The sequence below is a fragment of the Bidens hawaiensis genome, unplaced genomic scaffold, assembly GCF_021521415.1.
Source record: "Bidens hawaiensis isolate Kalapana, Puna unplaced genomic scaffold, B.hawaiensis_p1.1 tig00029584_1, whole genome shotgun sequence".
NCBI lineage: Eukaryota > Viridiplantae > Streptophyta > Magnoliopsida > Asterales > Asteraceae > Bidens > Bidens hawaiensis.
The window spans coordinates 1-20,971 of record NW_027494890.1 but is presented as its reverse complement, the minus strand read 5'-3'; the positions used below and the strand labels follow the sequence as shown (position 1 = coordinate 20,971).

At 34.9% G+C, this 20,971-nt stretch overlaps 1 protein-coding gene across 1 annotated transcript; it reads right to left on the bottom strand.

Annotated features, from left to right (window-relative positions):
• Positions 1-16,411: 16,411 nt before the first annotated feature.
• On the bottom strand, positions 16,412-19,034 carry LOC143579021 (inactive TPR repeat-containing thioredoxin TTL3-like). Its single transcript, XM_077062437.1, has 5 exons — positions 18,273-19,034; positions 17,980-18,175; positions 17,716-17,888; positions 16,978-17,311; positions 16,412-16,537 (listed from the first exon to the last, which is right to left on the bottom strand). The coding sequence occupies exons 1-5, from the start codon at positions 19,031-19,033 to the stop codon at positions 16,412-16,414; spliced, it is 1,590 nt and encodes a 529-aa protein (XP_076918552.1). The 5' UTR covers position 19,034.
• Positions 19,035-20,971: the final 1,937 nt, after the last annotated feature.

The following is a 20,971-nucleotide window of genomic DNA, read 5'->3' as shown; positions in this document are numbered from 1 at the left end:
AAGCACATGCTTTTCAATGCTCCCATCTTAGCCCTTTCTGAAGGAAACGACGACTTTGTGGTATTTTGCGATGCATCCAATCAAGGTCTTGGTTAAGATCTCATGCAATGAGGTCAAGTTATTGCTTATGCCTCAAGGCAACTTACAGTTCAGGAAAAGAATTGCACAACTCACGATCTCAAACTTGGTGCCATCCTTTTCGCTTAAAAAATCTAGCAACATTACCTTTATGGTACAAAATGTGTGCTTTTCACCGATCATAAAAGTCTTCAACACATTTTCGACATGAGACAACGGCAATGGGCCAAACTACTTAGTGATTATGATTGCGAGATTCGCTACCATCCCAGTAAAGCAAATTTCATGGTCGATGCCCTTAGCCGAAAGGTTAGTGTAAAATCCATTCCGCTTCATAGCATCATCATCCAAAATGATCTTCAAAACTGCATCTATCTAGCCCAATGTACCTCCGTTGATGAAGGCAACATGTACGAAGAAATGTCGTGTGGAGCCAAACTTCAACTCGAAACCAAACCCGATGGCTTACTTTACTTCCTCAACCGTTAATGGGTTCCCGATCGTGATGAACTTTGTACTTTCATGCTTGATGAGGCTCATAAGTCATGATATTCTGTGTTGTCACACCCCAACCTACGGTGAAAATGCGGGGGTGCGAACCGTTGGTTCACAGCTCACAATGTACTATCATACAATTTAAATATGACAATATCTAATTTCTTTATAAATTCCAAAATTTTCAATCAAGTACACAAAGTTTAATCATGACAAAACAATCCAATTTAAGCAATCATCCAAAATCATAATCAAACAAAAATGTCTTTTATTTAATTAACTAAGGTCTCTCTAAGTGTTTCTTCATCTTAGCTTCAAATAAAATGTTAACTTGCATATGCATATAAAATAACATAGATTTGTTAACACAAGGTTGAGTGAGATAATCATCATTTTTTGATATAATAATATAAAAATAAATGAGCAAAACTGATATTTGTGAGTATAAATCAATCAAACCATGAGCAAGTAGTTGGTGTCAGTTGACCATTGCCTAGAGAATTGGGCTTTGGCTACTATGACAGTCGTATGATCATATTATAATGTGATTATGATGGACCTCTCCGAATGCAATAAAGTAAACAAGTATGCAAAGAAGCAATTAGCATTTAACTTATTAACACACAATAGTCAAGTTTGCTAGTTGTGTGCATGTATTAAACATAAAATATAAATACATATGCATATGTCCCAAAATGTTTAAAAATAGTAAAATATGAGGGGAATGATCTCTCACCTTATTAATTAGGCGAGATTAGAGAATAATAATAATAAGAATAAACGAGAAACCGAACTTTCAACATGCTGTCTGAGTTAACCCGAATGAACCTAAAACTTAAAGACAATAAACTAGAATTAAAATGAAGAACATAGCCACTGGAATCAATCCAAACGGATTTATAGAACTCCGGTTATGAGATTTTCAGTAAATAAGTGAGCTGGTACTTATCAGAATCCTAACAGCAAGTCGGGAGTCAGGTTTTGGTTAGAACACTCAAAATCTCAAAATAAATCTTGAAGTTTTCTAGTTTGAGAGCTAGTTCTTACCAGAAGTGACAGAAATCCATTGGTCAACTTTGTTGACCAATTTGCCCTTAAACGGGTTGGAGTCCAATTCACCACCGAGACTCCCTCAATCAGAGAAATTAATTAAGGGCTTTGGTTAATTAGATGAAAACCTACAAAAACACAAAAGACAACTTACCCAGAAAGTGACTAGAACTAGGAGAAATATGTGGTCAAACGTTTCTTGAACTTGAAAGTCAACGTAGCAAGTATGAACTTGATTAATTCTTGTAGAAAGTGATGAAAATAGAGAGGAAATTCATTGGTTTTTCCTAGGGACGGCTGAGACAAAAGGTTTTAGGTTGGAGAATGTCTTTAGATGAAAAGTACAGAGGACACGACTTGTTGAACAAGATATTTGTTCGATTAGGAAAATGAATAATTTATTGATGACTAAATCGGGTTCAATAACCTCAATATCTCGGTGTGATTAACAAGAAATGAACATATACACTTTACAATAGCAGGTTAGTTATCTTGGAACACAATTTTCATGATTTGGGGCGTTACGATTTAACATTAAACGAGAATCGAAAACAAAAATAATCTGAGCAGCTTTTCTTCGCGCTACACGAAGCGGTAGGGGTCTCCCTTCGCGCTACGCGAAGGGCTGTTTAACATGATTGGAAGTTATGAATTTATGAACTAAGTTAAACATAATTAAATAATAATAAATGCACGATTTTATTGATACGAAATATCCGAATTACATTCCCAAATTAGGTAAACAAATACGAATACGAAAAATCCGAAATGTTGCAGTATACCCTACCTTTTGGGAATTTTGTCTCGAAATTAGAGAATTAGCTGTAGCGAAAAGATGAGGATACTTCGTCTTCATTTGATCTTCACGTTCCCAAGTAAACTCTACGCCTTGTTTATATTACCAACGAACCTTAACCAACGGTATTCGACTTTGTTTAGTAACTTTGTACTTGTGGTTCATGATCTCAATGGGTCTTTCAAAAAAAAATGCATGGTCTCATCGATACAAACTTCATCGAGAGGTGTTTGAAGATTACCCTTGGCAAGACATTTCTTGAGATTTGACACATGCAATACCAGATGAACATTTGAGAGTTGATAGGAAGTTTGAGTCTATGAGAAATGGTACCAACTCTATCGAGGATTTCAAAACGACCAACAATACAAGGAGATAACTTTCCTTTCTTTCCGAATCTAAACACTCCTTTTGATGAAGACACTTTAAGAAGAACTCGATCACCAACATTGAATTTCATAGGTTTCCTTCTTTTATCCGCATAACTCTTTTGATGACTACGAGCGCCGTGAAGATTTTGACGGATTTGAGCAATACGGTCGGTCGTTTCTTGAACTAGTTCCGAACCGGTAATTTGAGATTCCCCGACTTCGTTCCAACAAATTGGAGAACGAAATTTACGACCATAAACGGCTTGGAAAGGTGTCATTCCAATGCTCGAATGAAAACTGTCATTATATGAGAACTCAATGAGCGGTAAATGAGAATCCCAGTCGCCCCCAAAATCGAGGATACAAGAGCGAAGCATGTCTTCTAGAGTTTGAATCGTATGCTCGACTGACCATCGGCTTGTGGATGATAGGCGGCATTGAGATCCAAACGAGTTCCCAAAGCTGATTGAAGTGACTTCCAAAAATGAGAAGTAAAACGACCATCTTGATCAGAGATAATGGTTAAAGGAGTCCCATGATGACAAACAATCTTTTTCATATAAATTCGAGCCAACTGATCAACTGAATACGTTTCTTTGATGGTATTAAATGAGCAAATTTAGTCAAACGATCAATGATCACGCAAATACTATCATGCCCGTTTTCGCTTTTATACTTTGGGGGTAGCTTGCATACTTAAACAAAAATGATTTAAGACTCGGAGTCTCAAACCGCAAACTCTAGTTTATGTGTTACTTAGAATAATTGCTCGATTATGTGTTGTATGCCTTATAGGATTAATGGCTAAATGTTTATTGCTTTTGTTGGTTGGCCTTATTCTCATCCGCAATAAGTATGATCATACACTCCTAGTTGTAATTTGGTAGTTTTTACCTATTAGAAAGTAGCCTCATTTATTTAAAATTTGTATACTGTAATTGTCGTTATTATTTACATTTTCACATAAGAGTTGTGGATTTTGCCTCATATTATGTATATACAAAAATTATGGAATTGCTCACCAACATTTGTGTTAACAAGATATATTTCATGCAACGTTACAGATTTGATTATTGATTGAATATTTGAAGACGTTTTTATTTTGGACCTTTAGGTTATTATTTAAATGAACTATTTATTTTCCTTGTATTTTGTTGTATTGTAAGAACAAGATGTGTTATGATGTTAAATGAAATGAATGAGTTGTTTAAATATTGTCACTTTAATAGTGTTATGTGCATTGAAATAATCATGTCACACCCCGACATGTTCCGCCGCTTTTGGTCGAGGTGTGACACAAAATGTTTTAGAAAGGTCTACCTTCTAATACAAAACCAACATAATATTATTACATCTAGTTTGATGTCTTGGGTTGTCATTAAGGGTTGGATATTAAAGCAATTTATAGAAACAATAGACCGATTACGGACATAAATTTTGATTATAAATTCCTCATCCGGTAAAGTCTGAGAAGCTTAAGTGGAAGTTGGTAAATAGATTGTTTGGTACAAGTTAAGTACATTTAGGTTAAAATTTGTTACGGGTCAAAAATGAAAATTTTGAGTATTTTTAAAAGTTTGAGAATGCAAAATAGATTTATCGTCAAATTTGTTATGGGTTCAAAGTGTTGACTTTAAAATGTCAAAAGTATGAAAGTTAGAATTTTAAACATGATTCGGGTTTCAAGTTTATTTTTAAGAGTGTTTTTTGAAATAATCAAAAGGTTCGGGATTTGACAAATTTACTATTTTTCCCTCAACTATTAAAATTTAAGAAAAGATTGCAAACTTGCGACATGCCACCCCCATGCCTATCAATGCTTCTAACATTTATCAAATTCGAAATATTTATATCAACATAAATTTTTCCTTCAATAGTGATCAGAACGTTGTATAGGAAGCATGTCATGCAAAACTATGTTCAAACGAAACAAAATATTCACAAAATTGAATGTGTTAACATATTATTTTTTATGTTGTCATTATGACAAAGTCGAGAAACCCTCTGAAACTTAAAAATCTTTTTTATGGTGTAGCTCAAAAAAACATAGTTTTTGAAGAACATCCATTGCTACAATTTAATATCCTACTTTCCTTTGATGAGTGGTAAATTGATAAATATATCAATAAAGATAACGCCTCTTTTGTGTTTAGGCTGAGTGGTTAGAATTACTATCGTATGAAAAGTCTTATTTTTGAAATTGGTTCATAACCAAAATTCTTTCAATTATACATATATGACACAGAGAATGAATTTTTCAATAGAAAGAAGCATTCTCGGGTACGATTTTGAACGGACATTTTTTTTATTAAGTTCATTTAAAAAAAATCATTTTGTGATATAAATAAAATAAATTTATATACACATTTTATAGATACAAGCATAGATGTAATACATTTTTTCATATACGTTATGTAATTATTTGTTTTACTTATAATTTATAATTTGAATTATCCCGTGTGTAACACGGGCTCTAAAACTAGTTTAGGAATAACGAACTAACTGCGAATATTGTAATAAATAAACATGTAAAAATTGAGGAATCTCCAATATTTACAATTACATAGGTTCGTTTGAAAACACTGCTATTTTAAAGTGTGATTATAAAGATTCCATCAAGTATAAGAAAATTAAAAATATAACTTGGAAATAAATAATCTCACCTTTTATGTATTGGCCAATGATAATTACATGTTTAAAAATTACTAGCAACGGTCCAACATTTCAGCAATTTTTGTCTCAATTCTGTTAAAAAAACTTAGCATCGTTAACTTCTTTTTCGAGTTTCAAATCGATGTTTTAGGGCTTTTGATTGAAAGAAGGATACGACTCGACTGATGTAAAACTTATCTCGACACGGTGATTCGACGAAATAGTGTTTCAATTCAGGTATTTGAATTTCTAATTAACGAAAATCAAACCATTTGAATCATCGTTTCAAGATAAGATTTACATCAGCTGACTAGTATCTTTCTTCCGATCGAAAGCCCTAAAACATCGGTTTGAAACTTGAAAAAAAACTTAAAGTTTTTTTTTAACAGGTGACCATTAAGACAAAAATAGTTGAAATGTTAGACTGTTGGTAGTGATTTTTAAAAACGGGATTATTATCAACTAATACACAAAAGGTGAAATTATTTATTTTCAATTTATATCCCAATTAAAAACTACTACATGGAATCAGGATTTTAGGATTTGTGCATTCATTTTCATTTTTCATTCTATTACTTTTAATCAGCATCAATAACGTAAATAATCTATACTATATAATAAATAAAAGTTTTCTCTTACCACATATCATTCCTTTATACATTCTTACTATTTTTTCCCTCTTCTTTCTCCTATTAATTATACATTAATTATACATTTTTTAAAGTTCTTTTTATATATTTTTTGTTTAATGATTTCTCTAATTGCTTTTACAAAACGTATTTTATTTCTTAAAAACGTTAGGTTTGTTTATAAAACATTTTTATAAACTGAACATTTTATTATTTAATTTGTCTAATATAAATTATATCGTTTTTATATGTAAGAAAACATTTACATGTATATGAAACATTTTAGCTCCTAAAACTTATTTAGCGGGTTCATTGTTAAAAATACGTGGATCTTTAATTGAACCCAGCCCGCCTTCTTTTCCCCTATAACCGTAATCTCTTTCTTTCTATCCATATATTGTTGATCAAAACCTTATTGATTCTCTTTTACTGCATATTTCGACTGACTGAAAGCTTTCTTCTATTGATGCCTGGTTCGTATTGTTCCGATTGTACCATTTATGCTCTCATAATTCTATTTTATTTTAGTTGTTACCATATTTTTAGGGTATTGTCTACTGTTGTATCGAAAGAAGTATTTAGAGATTTTTGATTTATTTTTAAGATTGTGAATAGTAGTTGTAATTTAACTTCATACTTAGTAATGTATTACTCAACTTTATTTATCAAAAATTATCACTTACAGAATTTAAGTTGTAAAGCCCATGAATGACATGGGTATCTAACATAGTAAATACAATAAAACAAAAATAAAAATTCTAAGATACATAATTTAGGATTTTCCTCATATAACTAACTAGGATTAGGATATATAAACCCGCCAAAATAACGAGATTCTGTTTGGAAAGTACTAGATGATATAAGTTCGGGATATAAGTTCGGTTTCAGTGTTTCAACATGATAAAACCCGTCTTTTACCACCAGGACTTTATGCAAAACCTTCTAAAAGATATCTAGTAGAATCTTCAAAGAAAAAAATAGGAAGAATAAACATATGAAACAAGAAATTTATGTAATAATTAAAATATTCATTATAAGAACTTTATTACACAAGTTAATAGCACATAAACAACAATCATAACTAGTTAATACGAGCTTGTTTTTTTATATGATTAGAAATACTCATGACATTGTCATTTTATAAGAGAAAAATCTTATACACTTAGAATAAATATATACTCGTAAGAATCAAACTAAATTAGTGTGTTAACGGTGAAAATCAAGTAGTGTAATTACAATATGTTGTAATTACACTATATTGTATGCATAATTACTATACTTGATTCTCACAGTTAGCATTAAATTTAATTTATATTTGATCCAAACCCTATTTAAGTAATACTTCATATATATAGATTATATATAAAACAAGTTGTGTTTGTTACAATAACAAAGTTATAAAAATGTAACAAAACTCGATTTATTAAGAAAATGATCAAAAACAAAAATGTTAGGATTATAAAATCCAACAATCCTTATTTTATTGGCATTTTAGTTTATACGGAGGTCTCGGAACGAAAGGTGTTCAACAACTTATCAAATTCTACTTCATCAATCAAGAAGAGATCAGGGAGAATGCTTTACTTTAGGTGAAAATAAAGGGGCAAAGCTACAATAAGTAGCGTATAACCACTTGTGTAATTTTACTTTTGTCACTTTCTTAAATTTTTTTTTCTCTGTATTTCTTTCGGTTGCTTGTTAGTAAGCATGTTTCAGTTGCTATCAAGTATTCTTTATTAAAAAATATATAAAATAGGTTCATTGAATAGTAAAAAAACAGCTTCAATACAATATTATTTTCTTTTTTAGATATGAATGAGATTGAATTCATACGATAAATCATGTTTATATGTTTATTCACCATTCAATTGATATTTAAACACTATTTTCTATTTAACATAAAATTTAAAGGGCCAGATTAACAACTATGTAGAAGCATCACATGCCGTCATAGACGTCAAAACTTTGAACCACCCGCATATATTAACTCGTAAAATTCAGACCTATACTTAAAACTTAGAGTATAAGTGACAGGGCCGTTGTCGCACCCCATGTCATGTTTGACCTTGGCTGGAAGTGAGATCTGGCTTCAAGACTTTCTTTGCCAATGGCTACCAAAGACTTTGCCCTGGACGATGAAGTTCTGTTATTTGGAAGACATGAACTCAAAACCTTCCTAATTCTTTAATGTTTTAAAGGGATTTGTCTTTACCAACAAGTCAGGCAATATATATAATTAATTAGCATTGTTTTAGTGAGATCTGTGCTCAAGAAAGTTGGGACGGATCACGTGAAGCCATAAGCACACAACACGACCACATAATGTTCGTATGATTGAGCATCAAAAGAAATAATAAAAAAATGGTGGCAATAATATTGGCGACTAAAAGCTGCCATACGTGTCAAAAGTGTATGGTCACGGGCACATATAAACCCTATAGCGTGTCGTCCCGAGAATACCGGTCCCCGCATTGGTGGTCGAGCATCGGTCTTCGAACACACTGGTTGCTTCTGTACCATAAACCCTATTACTTTATCATTTTATATATTTTTTAAAGTTACAGGTTAATGTTGTTTATTATAATACAAAGACGTCGATCGATACCCACTATTTATTTTATTTACTGATATATTGGCTTTATGGTCATCAGTCAAACAATTTACCAGACCAATACTTAGCTAATTAAAATATTCAAAATTTGCACTTGAAAATAAATGACGATACAACAAATGAATCGATTATGCCCGTAATTTCCTTCTTTTCTTTCTTTTTTTTTTAATTTTTTTTATTAACTCACTATAAACACCTCAAATTTTGAGTATCTCACCGGTTAGACTTATAACTCATAAGACATGGTTTCTTAAACAAGAGATATTGATTTAAACATTCACAGCGAAAACATAAGTCTTAGAACATTCAATTTTTATAACATAGTCTTTAAAAAAACATAATCAAACATAAACTTCTACAGTGGATGTTAATCTCTAGTCCGGAACCCTAGAAAACCTGCTAATGCACTCCTCATTAGCAATGATGATATCGATAATCAACTTGATGTGTATAATTAAAATCAGTTACGTAGCTACGTTTAGTGAGTTCTAGTTTTAAAGTCAAATAAAACATTGGTAACATAGCATTCTAGTCTTTAATTAACCTACCAGGTTATAACATGACAAAACATTTAATTGTGTTTCATACATTATTAGTTTATCACAATTTCCCCTATGCAAGTTCATAGAGTGTTTATATAAAGTAATGAACAGGTTTCAGTTCTTACCTATCAGTCACGTTGTTTTAGTTCTACATTGTGGGATTTCTTAGATATGGCAAAACTTTTTAGTTCCGTATTAGAAAAAACTACAAATTTTGTCCTTTTGAATATCAAAAATTATGGATTGGGTCCTTTTCGAAAAAGACTTTCACTCATTATACTTTATATGCATTTTTGTCCCGGTTTTAGTCCTTTACACTAATGACCATCAAAAAACTCAGTTAAGTCTTGACATATATATGCCAATGTGTAACATTCAACTTTTTGTTGAATAATAAATGACGGAAAAGTTTTGTTATTAATTGTGTGTTGTTAAGTTAGTCGTGTGTTAAATGTTTGGATAAGGATTTGAAATGGGAATGGAGAGTGGGTGGTGGGACCCATAACCCACTATATAAACCCAACCCACCCACCATTTCACTATTTTATCTCCCTTCCAACACACTGAAACAGTTTCATGCAAAGCGAAAAAGCATGCGAAGCGAAATTCCATGAATGCGAAGAGAAATTCTTCCATGCGAAATTTTATAAAATTCATTTTCTGATGCATTTTTGTTAAAGGACTGTTAATGGAAATAAAAATTTTTCCGAGCTGACCTGGCAGCTCAACCCCAGCCAGGGGCGCTGCCCCTTGGACCTGCTAGGGGCTACCGCCCCTAGACCCCGCTACCAGGAGCGCTGCCCCCGGACCCCCGTTAGTTGAGGATTTCATAAATTTAGATGTAGGAAATAGTGGTAATAGATAATTGACACGCGTAATGTATTGTACAGTTAGCCGTGCTCAACTAAAGAAGGGAATTACCATTAACGGCGAAAGAAATCGACTCCAGGTGAGTTCTAGCCCCTTTTCTCTTTGAAATGTTTTCGGGGCTGTGTGCATACTCCTATGTGATAGTTAGCACATTTACTTAATTGATAAGTGTATGATACGTGTATAACTATGCATTGGATGTTATTACTACATGATGATAGTATGAATGAGCATGTGTATATATATATTATTATATACATGAGACAGGTAAAATATGCACGTATGATAAATGTATGGTTATTCGAGGCAGTAGGGACCAGACCCTTATAATATCTGTGATGTTAGGGACCAGACCCTTATAATATCTGTGATGTTAGGGACCAGACCCTTATAATATCTGTGATGTTAGGGACCACACCCTTATAATATCTATGATGATAGAGACCAGACCCTTATAATATCTGTGATGATAGGGACCAAACCCTTACAATATCTGTGATGTTTAATGTAGAATAGCTTATGGTATACCATAGGGTTTTATGAAAGAAAGTATGTAAGTACGTATGCATGTATATAAGATATATATGAAAGGAGTAATAGAAAACTAAGATATGAATACGTATCTTCGGACGCGTATGAGTAAGGGTATGAATGTATTGTATGTTAATTGATTAACTAGAACTCACTCAGCATAGCTGACTTTTAGTATGCACGCAGGCAAATAGGTTGAGGCAGCTGGCTTAAGGAGGGACACAGGGCATGGACTGAAGAGACTGGCATCCATGATGAAGTGTTATGACTGTTTTAATTAATTAATTATGAAAAGACAATTTGTATGTTAAGGCAAGAATGAATGTTTTGTAATGTGATGTTTGAAGTTTTTAATTATTCCGCTCAAGTTTTTAATTTACTCTGATTTTAGAACTGTGTTTATGAGTAAATCCAACACCAAAGTAGGGTTACCGGGAACGGGGCCTTACACAATGGCAACAAAGTGAGGGGAAAAAAGTAATTTCCACCCTATTATTATTAATAAACAATATAAAGATTAAACTGGATTTAAATATTATTATTTTAATGGGCCCGCCACCATCTATCTAACTTCATCTTCGTCCCTACATCACACATTCCTCCTTCCTCTCATCATCATCTCGGCATCACCGCTGAAGAGGTAGGTCCCAGCAGAGCCCAGTTGGACCCGCAAGACTCACCTCAAAGAGGGACGTCTGCGCAGTTGAACCCGCAAGACTCACCTTCAACAGGGACGTCTGCGTAAAGGCTAAACTCGCAAGACTCACCTTGAAGAGACGTCTGCGCAGAAACCAACTGGATCCGCAGGACCCACCATGCTCAGAGACGTGACGTCCTTACACGCAGTACGCAAGCTGTTCCCGCAGGAAAAGCATCCCAATGGTCGACGTACACCGCCTGTTCCCGCAACAACGGATACTAGCCATCAGGGAAGGCTACCCGCGCAGCAAGGCTACACGCACAAGGCACTTAACTCTTAAATAATTCAGTAATGTCACCTGAAGGAGTGAGCAAGCCGGGAACACTCCCGCACAAAGCCGGGAACACTCCCGCACAAATGAGCCAGTCCGTACGATACTGGAGGATCTTTTGTACTGTACCTGACGAGGTATGGACAAAAGATCTGACCAAAGATACGACAGCTCACTGACAACAGTATGACGAGCAGCACGCTCTTGTACTGTATGTCACTATCAGCCGCTGCCTACTCACCAACCTGTCGGAGGACGTGCATAGCCTGCAGTTGGTGGAACAGGAATAGTACACAGCCGGCCTGGTCACTGTCAGCCGCTGCCTACCCACCAACCACCAGCATGGCACGTGCGTAGCCCACAGTTGGCAGAACAGGAATACTATTCAGCCGGCTGTACCTGCTTGGAAACCTACCTTCGGCTATAAATACTCCAACACCTTGAAATGGTATGGACACATTACGTTACATTACCTTATCACATCTTATCTTTTCTAGCAATCTCTTAATATACACTTATATTCAAGAGCAATCTAGTCTGATTCTCACGCCGGAGGGTGGTCACAAGGAGGTACCCCCTTTTCTAAGTGACGAGCTCACGGTGTCTGTTTTGCAGGTCACCAGAAGAACCATCTTTGCCGGACATAACCCCTCGTGGGAAACATCTATTTAACCCCCAGATTATCCGTAATCTGCCCGGGGTCAATTAGTGTTTCTTCAACCGCCAACAACCACCATGTCAAAACCTAGCTTGGGAGGATGGGGGGGGGGGCGCTTCCGATTTAGTAACAGCTTACCGATCATCATCAAGCTCCAATTGACCATCTAGGAATTTAGTTGTAGATTCATGCCCAATTAGCAAAAAAAAAAAAAAAAAACATTCAGAGTCGATGCATGGAGCGGCGATTTGATTGTTGTTTATTATCCTGCACTGGAACAATGTCGTCGATCAGAAAATTGTGTCTACATTGGATCTGATTAGGTTTTAGATCAAGTGTTTTCAGATCTATGTCGAGGTATGGATCAATCTCTTTAAACAAGTATCCTGATTAGATTAGTAACCTTGAGATTATCATTCTTAGATCCATCAGCGATGTTGTTGAGATTTGGATTCAGATCTGGATCTAGAAGTAGCCACAACCCAACCTCTGCCTCTGTCTCCATCGCTTTGACTTCTGGCGACATTAACGTCAAAATCTAGTAGGTAATGGTGTTTGTGTTTGTTATTCTCACCTCCACCACCATTCTTCACTACCTCAGTGACCGGATTGTAAAACGGAACCACCGGAAACCGCTCATTTTGTAGGAGTCACAGAAGGTTACAACCATGGTCATGCTTTGTTGGGAAAAAGTTGAAGGCAGATCTTGGTTTTGTGGAGTTGTGGTGAAGAAGATGAGTAATAAAGAGAAATTTGGTGATGGTGAAGATGACGACTACGACTGCGTACCGATAATAAAATTAGTATATGAGAAGTGGTGGATCCCATTATTAGCAATGCTATTTAATTTTTATTATTTACTATTAAATAACAATAAATGATGGAAATTACCTTTTTACCCTCACATTGTTAGTACATGTTAAGACTTAACTGAGTTTTTGGATGATCGTTAGTGTAAAGGACTAAAACGAGGCAAAATGCATATAAAGGATAGTGAGTGAAAGTCTTTTTTGAAAAGGACCCAATCCATAACTTTTTATATTCAAAAGGACAAAGTTTGTAATTTTCTCTTTTTATTATTATTATTTATTTATTTTTTTGTGTCTGTGTTTTTCAAACATGTTTTCATATATAATTGATTACTTTTTTAGTCTCACGTACATATACATACAATCTAGGCTTTATATGTTACACATTTGCTCTACTTAATTTATGTTATGGTGTTTTAGTTCATATGAAATCCAGATGTAGTATTTTACCTCATATTAAATACATGACTTAGTATTTTACTTCTAAATTGAATATTGACAACGCGATGTATGTGAAAGACGATTTCCCAACAAAAATTCTTAAACGAAGATAGCCAAGGCAACGTTAGAAACATGCAAAGTGTTTTAGTTCATACTTTTATCATCCATGTTGTTATAGTTCATATAAAACAGTGTGTTTCATGCTGTGGTGTTAATTTGCGTTGTAATTTTTATTGTTGTAGTGTAAAATGAATTTATTTATTTATTTTTATTTTTTATTTTTTATTTTAAGAAAATGAGTTTCTTTTTAAAGTAGTGCAAGATTGTATCATTTATTAACCCATTAGATAAGATGTATCAAATTATGACACATATTAATTACAACTATATCGTTCCTTTAATTTTTTCCACCCATTAATCTAATCAATTGGTTTATAGTCCTTTTAAGGCTATCCGCTATGGTGGGGGTTTCGAAGCCCCTCCACAATGTCACGTCATCGCATCATAGAAAACGGACTTCAAAGCCCGCCCCGCTATGCTTTAATGCCCCTTGGCGCCCCAAATATATATATACATATATATTTGTATGTGTGTGAGTGATGAAGAAAGAGAGGGCCCACCACCATTCCTTCCGTGCCGGTCGTCCAGACGGCCCTTCTCCCCTCCACGCCTCCACCGACGGCGCCCTGCGGCGGTGTTCCGCGCCCTCCGCGTCCTCGGAAGAGCGCCCACTGCATAGAGTCTAAGCATCTTATAAGCATTTGCTTTTTTTAGTAACCCCTTCCCCCACCCACCGTATATGCGAGCACAGACAAGCATCAATATCTATTTATACTCTCTAATAAAAATTTACATACTTTACCCGTTCACCCCCATATTAATCATTACAATTTAAAAACAACTAAATTCATAAAATCATTCATAACTATTTTGTTTATTACTTTATTTTTCATCAATCATCACATGGAAAAACAAATAAACTCTCTAGCCTAATCAATAATTACCACATGTCTTCTATTTGATTTTTACAAAAGGGTAAATAGTTAGAAACTACAGTTATTTTTTAAATTAATTATTGTAATGTACCGCCTACCGTTTTTTAGTGTTAATAGATTTATTATACGATGTTATTTAAAAAAGAAAAAATCGGCCTATATAACAAGCATTATTTTTTTATTTTTAAATACAGCTGCCAATTATGACTCTATCCAAAGTTCCAAACCAGTGTTAAAAACAACATAATGTAATAGAAAAGCCCAAAAATGTGTGAAGTATGATCAACCACCTAAACGGTAAAATGAAACGGGCCAAACAACAAATGGGTTAGGACTAGTCGGGCCATAGTCATAACAGCAATGAATCAAAATTTGGTTGCAGGCCAAAGCCCAAGATGTCTTTGGAATTGGAAATAGTTGTTAATAGTGAAGGTTCCTCAATTGGTAACCATTATTTGGATGCAGATATTGTTACGTTGAGTTTTAAATGGAGACACTGTTGCATTCAAGCAAAAACAATTCAATTAACATGATGATTAAATGAGGTATATATGTGTCTATTCAAGATTGCAATAATACCATTATTTGTTAGCATATGACGCTTCCATGCTAGGAAATTGGCACCATCTAGATTAACGGGGACCAGATTGCAAGATTAGCAGCACTAAGGATTTGATTTGATTTAGATTTGATTTTCTTGATTTATTTTATATTTTGATGTAGAATATGATGCAGTAGACATGTTTGAACATGTAAGTAATTGTTGAAGAAAATATATAGAAAAATAAGACACATATCATAAATAGACTTTGTAGATAGATATTTAATGAAGAATTTGCATATTGGTTATAAAATGTTTGAATCTAACTAAAATAGCCCAAAACAATGTAAACCTGAAACTTTAAGCTTGGGAATAAGAATATAACCATATATGACTGATCCGCTAATTTTAGTTATCAAAAAAGTCAAAACCATCCCATCGGTTTTCATTAGGTTAGGTTATATAGGTTCTATTAATCCGGTTATAGACCATAGATTGCTTTTGCGGTGAGGTTTCCTTGCTTTCTTTCGAATCCTTACTGTGTACCACCTGATGCAGATAAAGCATGTTCTTAGGTACGCTAAGGGTACTATTACTCATAGTTAGGCCATTCTCCGATATAGTAGTCTTTCCATTCATGCTTATGTATGTGCATAATGAACTATTGCCGATCCACCATTGGCTAATGTGTTTTTCTTGATTCCAACCTCACCACTTTGAGTTCCAAAAAGTAATACATAGTGTCACCCAATCCAGTTCATAGGCCGGGTGTTGAGCAGCTGCTCTTGGTGCTGCTAGGGTCACATGGATTATTTCTTAGATGCATGAGCTTTGGTTTTCTTCAAGTTGTGGATTGTATCTTTGATACATGAGCTTCGGTTTCTTTGAGTTGTGCACCTGCTCTTTGGTTTGTGTTACTTATTTAGAGGTTAATTTAGTCTTCCATAAGCGCACCAAACATCTAAAGATTAAACAACATTTTATTTGAGATATAGTTTTGGCTTGGTCTCTTTCGGTCCGTTATGTTTCTTCCACACATCAACCTGTTGACATCATCATCACCAATTATTCTCCTCAACTCAGCTTGTGTATCTTAGGATTTGTTATGTAGTTAGAGATGTACTATGTTTGCTGTAGCTTCTATGTATTGAGCATAAGATTTCATTGTTTTCATTTGGCAAAGAGAAAGCAATACTCATTAGCTTTCTTCCATAACAGATTTTGTTTCTTTCCAATTCTGATATTCTTAATAATATGCATACAACACACGAAATTCGGAATCTGATTCAAAAAATATTCATCGGCACGTAAAATTTAAGGTGGTTTGGTATCTTCTATTGAAGACACTTTTATCAATTTCCTTTTTCTTCATCACCTTATAGCCTCCATCTGTAACTCTTCTTTAGCTTGTCTAAAGGCAATGCAAACTTGTTCATCTTCTGGTGCTTCTGTTCTTAAAATCTCATAATCATCAATGGATGCTTGCCATTTTCCCAACTGTTTTGTACACACAAAAACAAAAGTAAAGGTTACTGCTTTAAGTGATATACAACATAAAAATAAAAAAAAATTAATAATGACGTTGTCTAATGACTAGCTTGTATGTTATTTAGTTAGTCGACAAAGTATTCACGGTGTTATAAAACAATTTGATATGACCAAGTTTAACCTTATGTTACAAGTATAAATATAACTATGCATCTAGTAAATGATTCAACATGAAAACCAAAGGAATATCCACCCATGGCCTTCTTGACTAATAGTTTACGCATGACACATGGGTCCTTAAGCGCTAAGTTTGAATTTTTTTTGAAATAACGAATATCTAGTGCAAACGAATACATGGCTTTATGTGTTGATATACAATAATTTAGCTGATTTTTTTTCATAAATAAAAACAAAGAAAGAATCTAAAATAATGTATGCGGGTAGGTCACCTTCGAATTGCAGTCTGCTCTTCGTAGTCTTGCCTTGCTATACGAGGGTCGGATATTTAAGGCCATGGTGCAGTCCTCGATGGCTTTCTCAAACTGACCAAGCTTGCTTCGACAAGCAGCACGGTTGCATAACAACAAAGAGTTGAAAGGTTCGTGGTCAAGACCCTCCCCATACACGATGCATGCTTCAGAGTATTCGGCAGCCTTGAACAAGCCATTTCCCTTGGATCTGGCACCCATCACTGCCTTTGTTTTATGCACCATCATATTTACATCTTTATTGTTTGGGTCCATCTTTACTGCCATTTGAGCTGCCTCCATTGCATCATCTAACCTGTCCATTGCAGTATATAATTCAGCAAGAACAAAACTTATATATTGGTGTTTTGTATTTAAGTGAGGATTTTAACAACATTATATACACAATATTAAGCATAAATCACCAATGACCACAACTTGCTTAAGTTTTTATTCATCAATCCTCACATAAAACTGGTTACTTAACTATTTGTCCAAGTAAAATGATTCTGAATTCAACTTACAAGATTATTACCATTTCTGATATTTTGTGAATGAACAATACACTAGTGATGCTAAGCGTAGTTTCATATATAAAAAATATATTTAAATAAACATCAAAGGCATATGTTTTAATTAGATGAAATCCACGATACCAGTCATTAACACAGGATAGATTACGTTTACAGTTTGCTCGTTATGTTTCAAGAAATGTTGTACCTGCCTGCTGCCAGATCAACTTGAGCCCGTATAAGAAGCAGATAAGCATGGATGATCGAACCATAAAACTTGGTGCAGTCATCTATATCAAACTTCGGTGCTTTGCTTAATACTTGGTCTGCTTCGTAATGCCTATGCAACTTCAACAACCCTTCGGCTTTCAAGGTATGTATCTATTGAATATTGTCAATATATAAATACGGAGGCTCTAGCTCATCTTATTAGTACTAAGAAACAAACAATAGAGTTCATCCATATAGTTACCTGCAGTGCAGAATCTGCACCAGCTGATATGGCTAGACTGGTCTCCTTTAACAATGTGCTCCAGTCTCTTCGCTTCTTTGCCTCATTGCACCTGTTAAGATGCAGCTGAAGAGCTTGCGCTTTTATGATCAGGTTAGCCTCACATTCTGACCCAGCCTGTTTATAATGACGCGCTGTTTTGTCCGCGTCTCCTAATCTGCAAACGCATTCGAGCTATGCTAATATTGGTGTATGCAAACTCAAAAAAAAATAGGTATATATTGTGTTGTGTCAAATGACTTGTTGAATAATACCTGAGATATAGCGTGGCTAAACGGCTGTGAGCCCTTTGATAGAAGGGTTCTATTCTGATTGCTTCTCTGGCTTCAAATACGGCTTCCAAAAGCCTCCCCAAACAGGTTAACGCTGCGCTTTTATTGCTTCTATATGATGCCTTCTCCGGATCGATAGAAATTGCAGCATCATAGAGTGACAAAGCCTCAGCAAATCTCCCATTTTTATAATCTTCATTACCCATGATCTTCAACTGCTCAGGATCCATTCGTGTAGAAAGAGCTCTGCAATAAGAAGTTGTATTGGCCGGTTTCTTAATCTCTTTGCTCGTTTTCCTACTTATGTTCCCCATCCCATTAGGCAAGACTTCCTGATTCCTTTTCGGATGTATATTACCAAGATTTCCATAAACTTTCATGTTACCCGCATAGTTTAATCTCTCATTTTCATCAATCATGGCCTCAAGCTCTCCTGATATGCTATTTGACACTTTCAGAGCCTTATACATCGGTGGTGTGGCTTTTGTCGTTTTGTGACTTTGTGACGGCCTTCCAATAATTCGTTCTGTTTTTTTCTGAGGTTGTTCCGCGCTTGATGAGCAATCAAACCGTTCATTATGCACGCCATTTTGTCTACTTGAACCAGACTTGTTGTTTGTAGTTATAACAAAACTGGGCACATCAGCAGTCGATAGCGTACCTGTAGACGATGCTGATCGTCTTAGCCTTCGCCCAAAAACAACATTAAGTATGCCACACCCGTACTTTGTTAAATCGGTCATAATTTTTTCACAAAACTTTTATGGCTCTAGAAAAGCAGATATGAACAGATAGATATGTAGCATCCAGTATAACAATGTTAGTTTTATATTGTCAATCAGGATATATGACTTGTTCAACAAGAAACCTAAACTTAATCATGCATAACCCAAAAAGAGAGTTTTCATAATATGACGTGAGCCATAGCAGGAGCACGCATCATGCTGAGATTTATTAAATCCCCAACTAAACAAAGAAAAAGATATTTTCAGAAGATTTATTATTAAAAAAAGGAAAAAACTAAAGAATACTGTTTACATCAATTAAAGAAACCTGATTGCAATTAAGCGGTGTGTTGTGAAAACGTCATCCATGCCACATGGGCATGATGGCGCTGTGAATCGTGCGGCCTCAAACAAACAAGGCGCCATGGAAAGCACGATGTGTATAACGGCATGAAACAAAATTTTAGTAGGTCCGTCTCATTAGCAACCAATCATAATTTTCTTTATTTTCTTTTGATATCTAGGTAAACCTAGTTAACCCATAACGATTAAATTAAAGTTGTGGCTATTAGGTGACACGATTAACTAGCTTTGCTAGTTAAATCACAAGCACGCGTTCTTATTGTTATTAATTTAAATTAAAATATAGTTTAGTGTAGACCATGTCGTGTGGTGTGGACGGGGGAGCAAGAAAGATGATTTGTTGATTTTTATTATTTAATATTCTAAATGTTTGAAAAAAAGACGAAGAGGGCCTCACGTTGATGCATTTGAATTGAGTGAACACCCCACGTCTGATATCCAACTTGGATTACTCACATGGCATGACAAGAATTCAAAGTTATTTTTATTCTTTATTGATGAATCTTATTACTAATGTTTTTTTGTTATGAAAATCTTAAGGACAAAATTTGGGAACACTATGTCCAAGTAACAACATTTTAGCGACACTACCACCAAGGCAAGGTAAGATAAAGGGTTACACCAAGGGTAACAACAACTTGAGAAGCGTTTAATAGTTAAATGATTTGACACGAAACATGCAAAGTGGGTGATGATTATTGAGATTAATCATGTCCGGTTGATGATTATTTTTAGGAAATAATAATCGGTGGCAAGCTTTGAATAACCGATATCGAACAAGAAGTTATTTGATCAATCCGTTTATTAACGGATGTTAGACGCGGAAATGAAAACCTCAGATAACTAGCATGCGGAACGAGACGAGAAAATGAAATTTGTGGGTGAGGAGACCCGTCTCGCTACGGCGGGGGTTGAAGACAGCCCATCGCGATACACGATGGATCATTTTAATGAAACGTTGACTTTCTAGTCCATCGGGATACGCGATGGACCATAGATAAAGTGAGCGTGGAAGGTGACGGGTTCCAAAAACGGGAAAGTTAGGGTTTTGCATATATTATCATTTTTGACGACCCTGAAGCATATACCTCATTCCAGAACCGTTTCCATGAGTCAAGAGGCGATTTCCCACAGTTCCAATCATCAAGAGATCATCCCTAATGGCTTTCCTCATCATAATCGAAGATCTATCGATAACGATGCGCGGCTAGTTTTCTCGAGTCATACCCAGGATGTAGAGTATTATATTTTTATAGCTTTTCTCATCTTTTAAGAACAACTAATTGTAATTGTATATTGTCGATCTATGAGCATTAATGTTTCGTATATTGTGCACTTAGTCGATTTACGCTTATATCAATTAGAACGATTAGTTTGCCAATTGCTGTGACACACGTTCATAGAGTTGTAGTGATTAGTTTGATATGATGAAGCATACTGATGTGCATGAAGTGGTGTATAAAAATATAAACAATTAATCAACCAAGCACAACGAGTAATAAAAACCTATAATACCCTAAACTAAACCACTAGCAACAGACAATTGACCTATCGGGTGTAGAATAGCTACGGGAAATCCGGGAATATCGAACC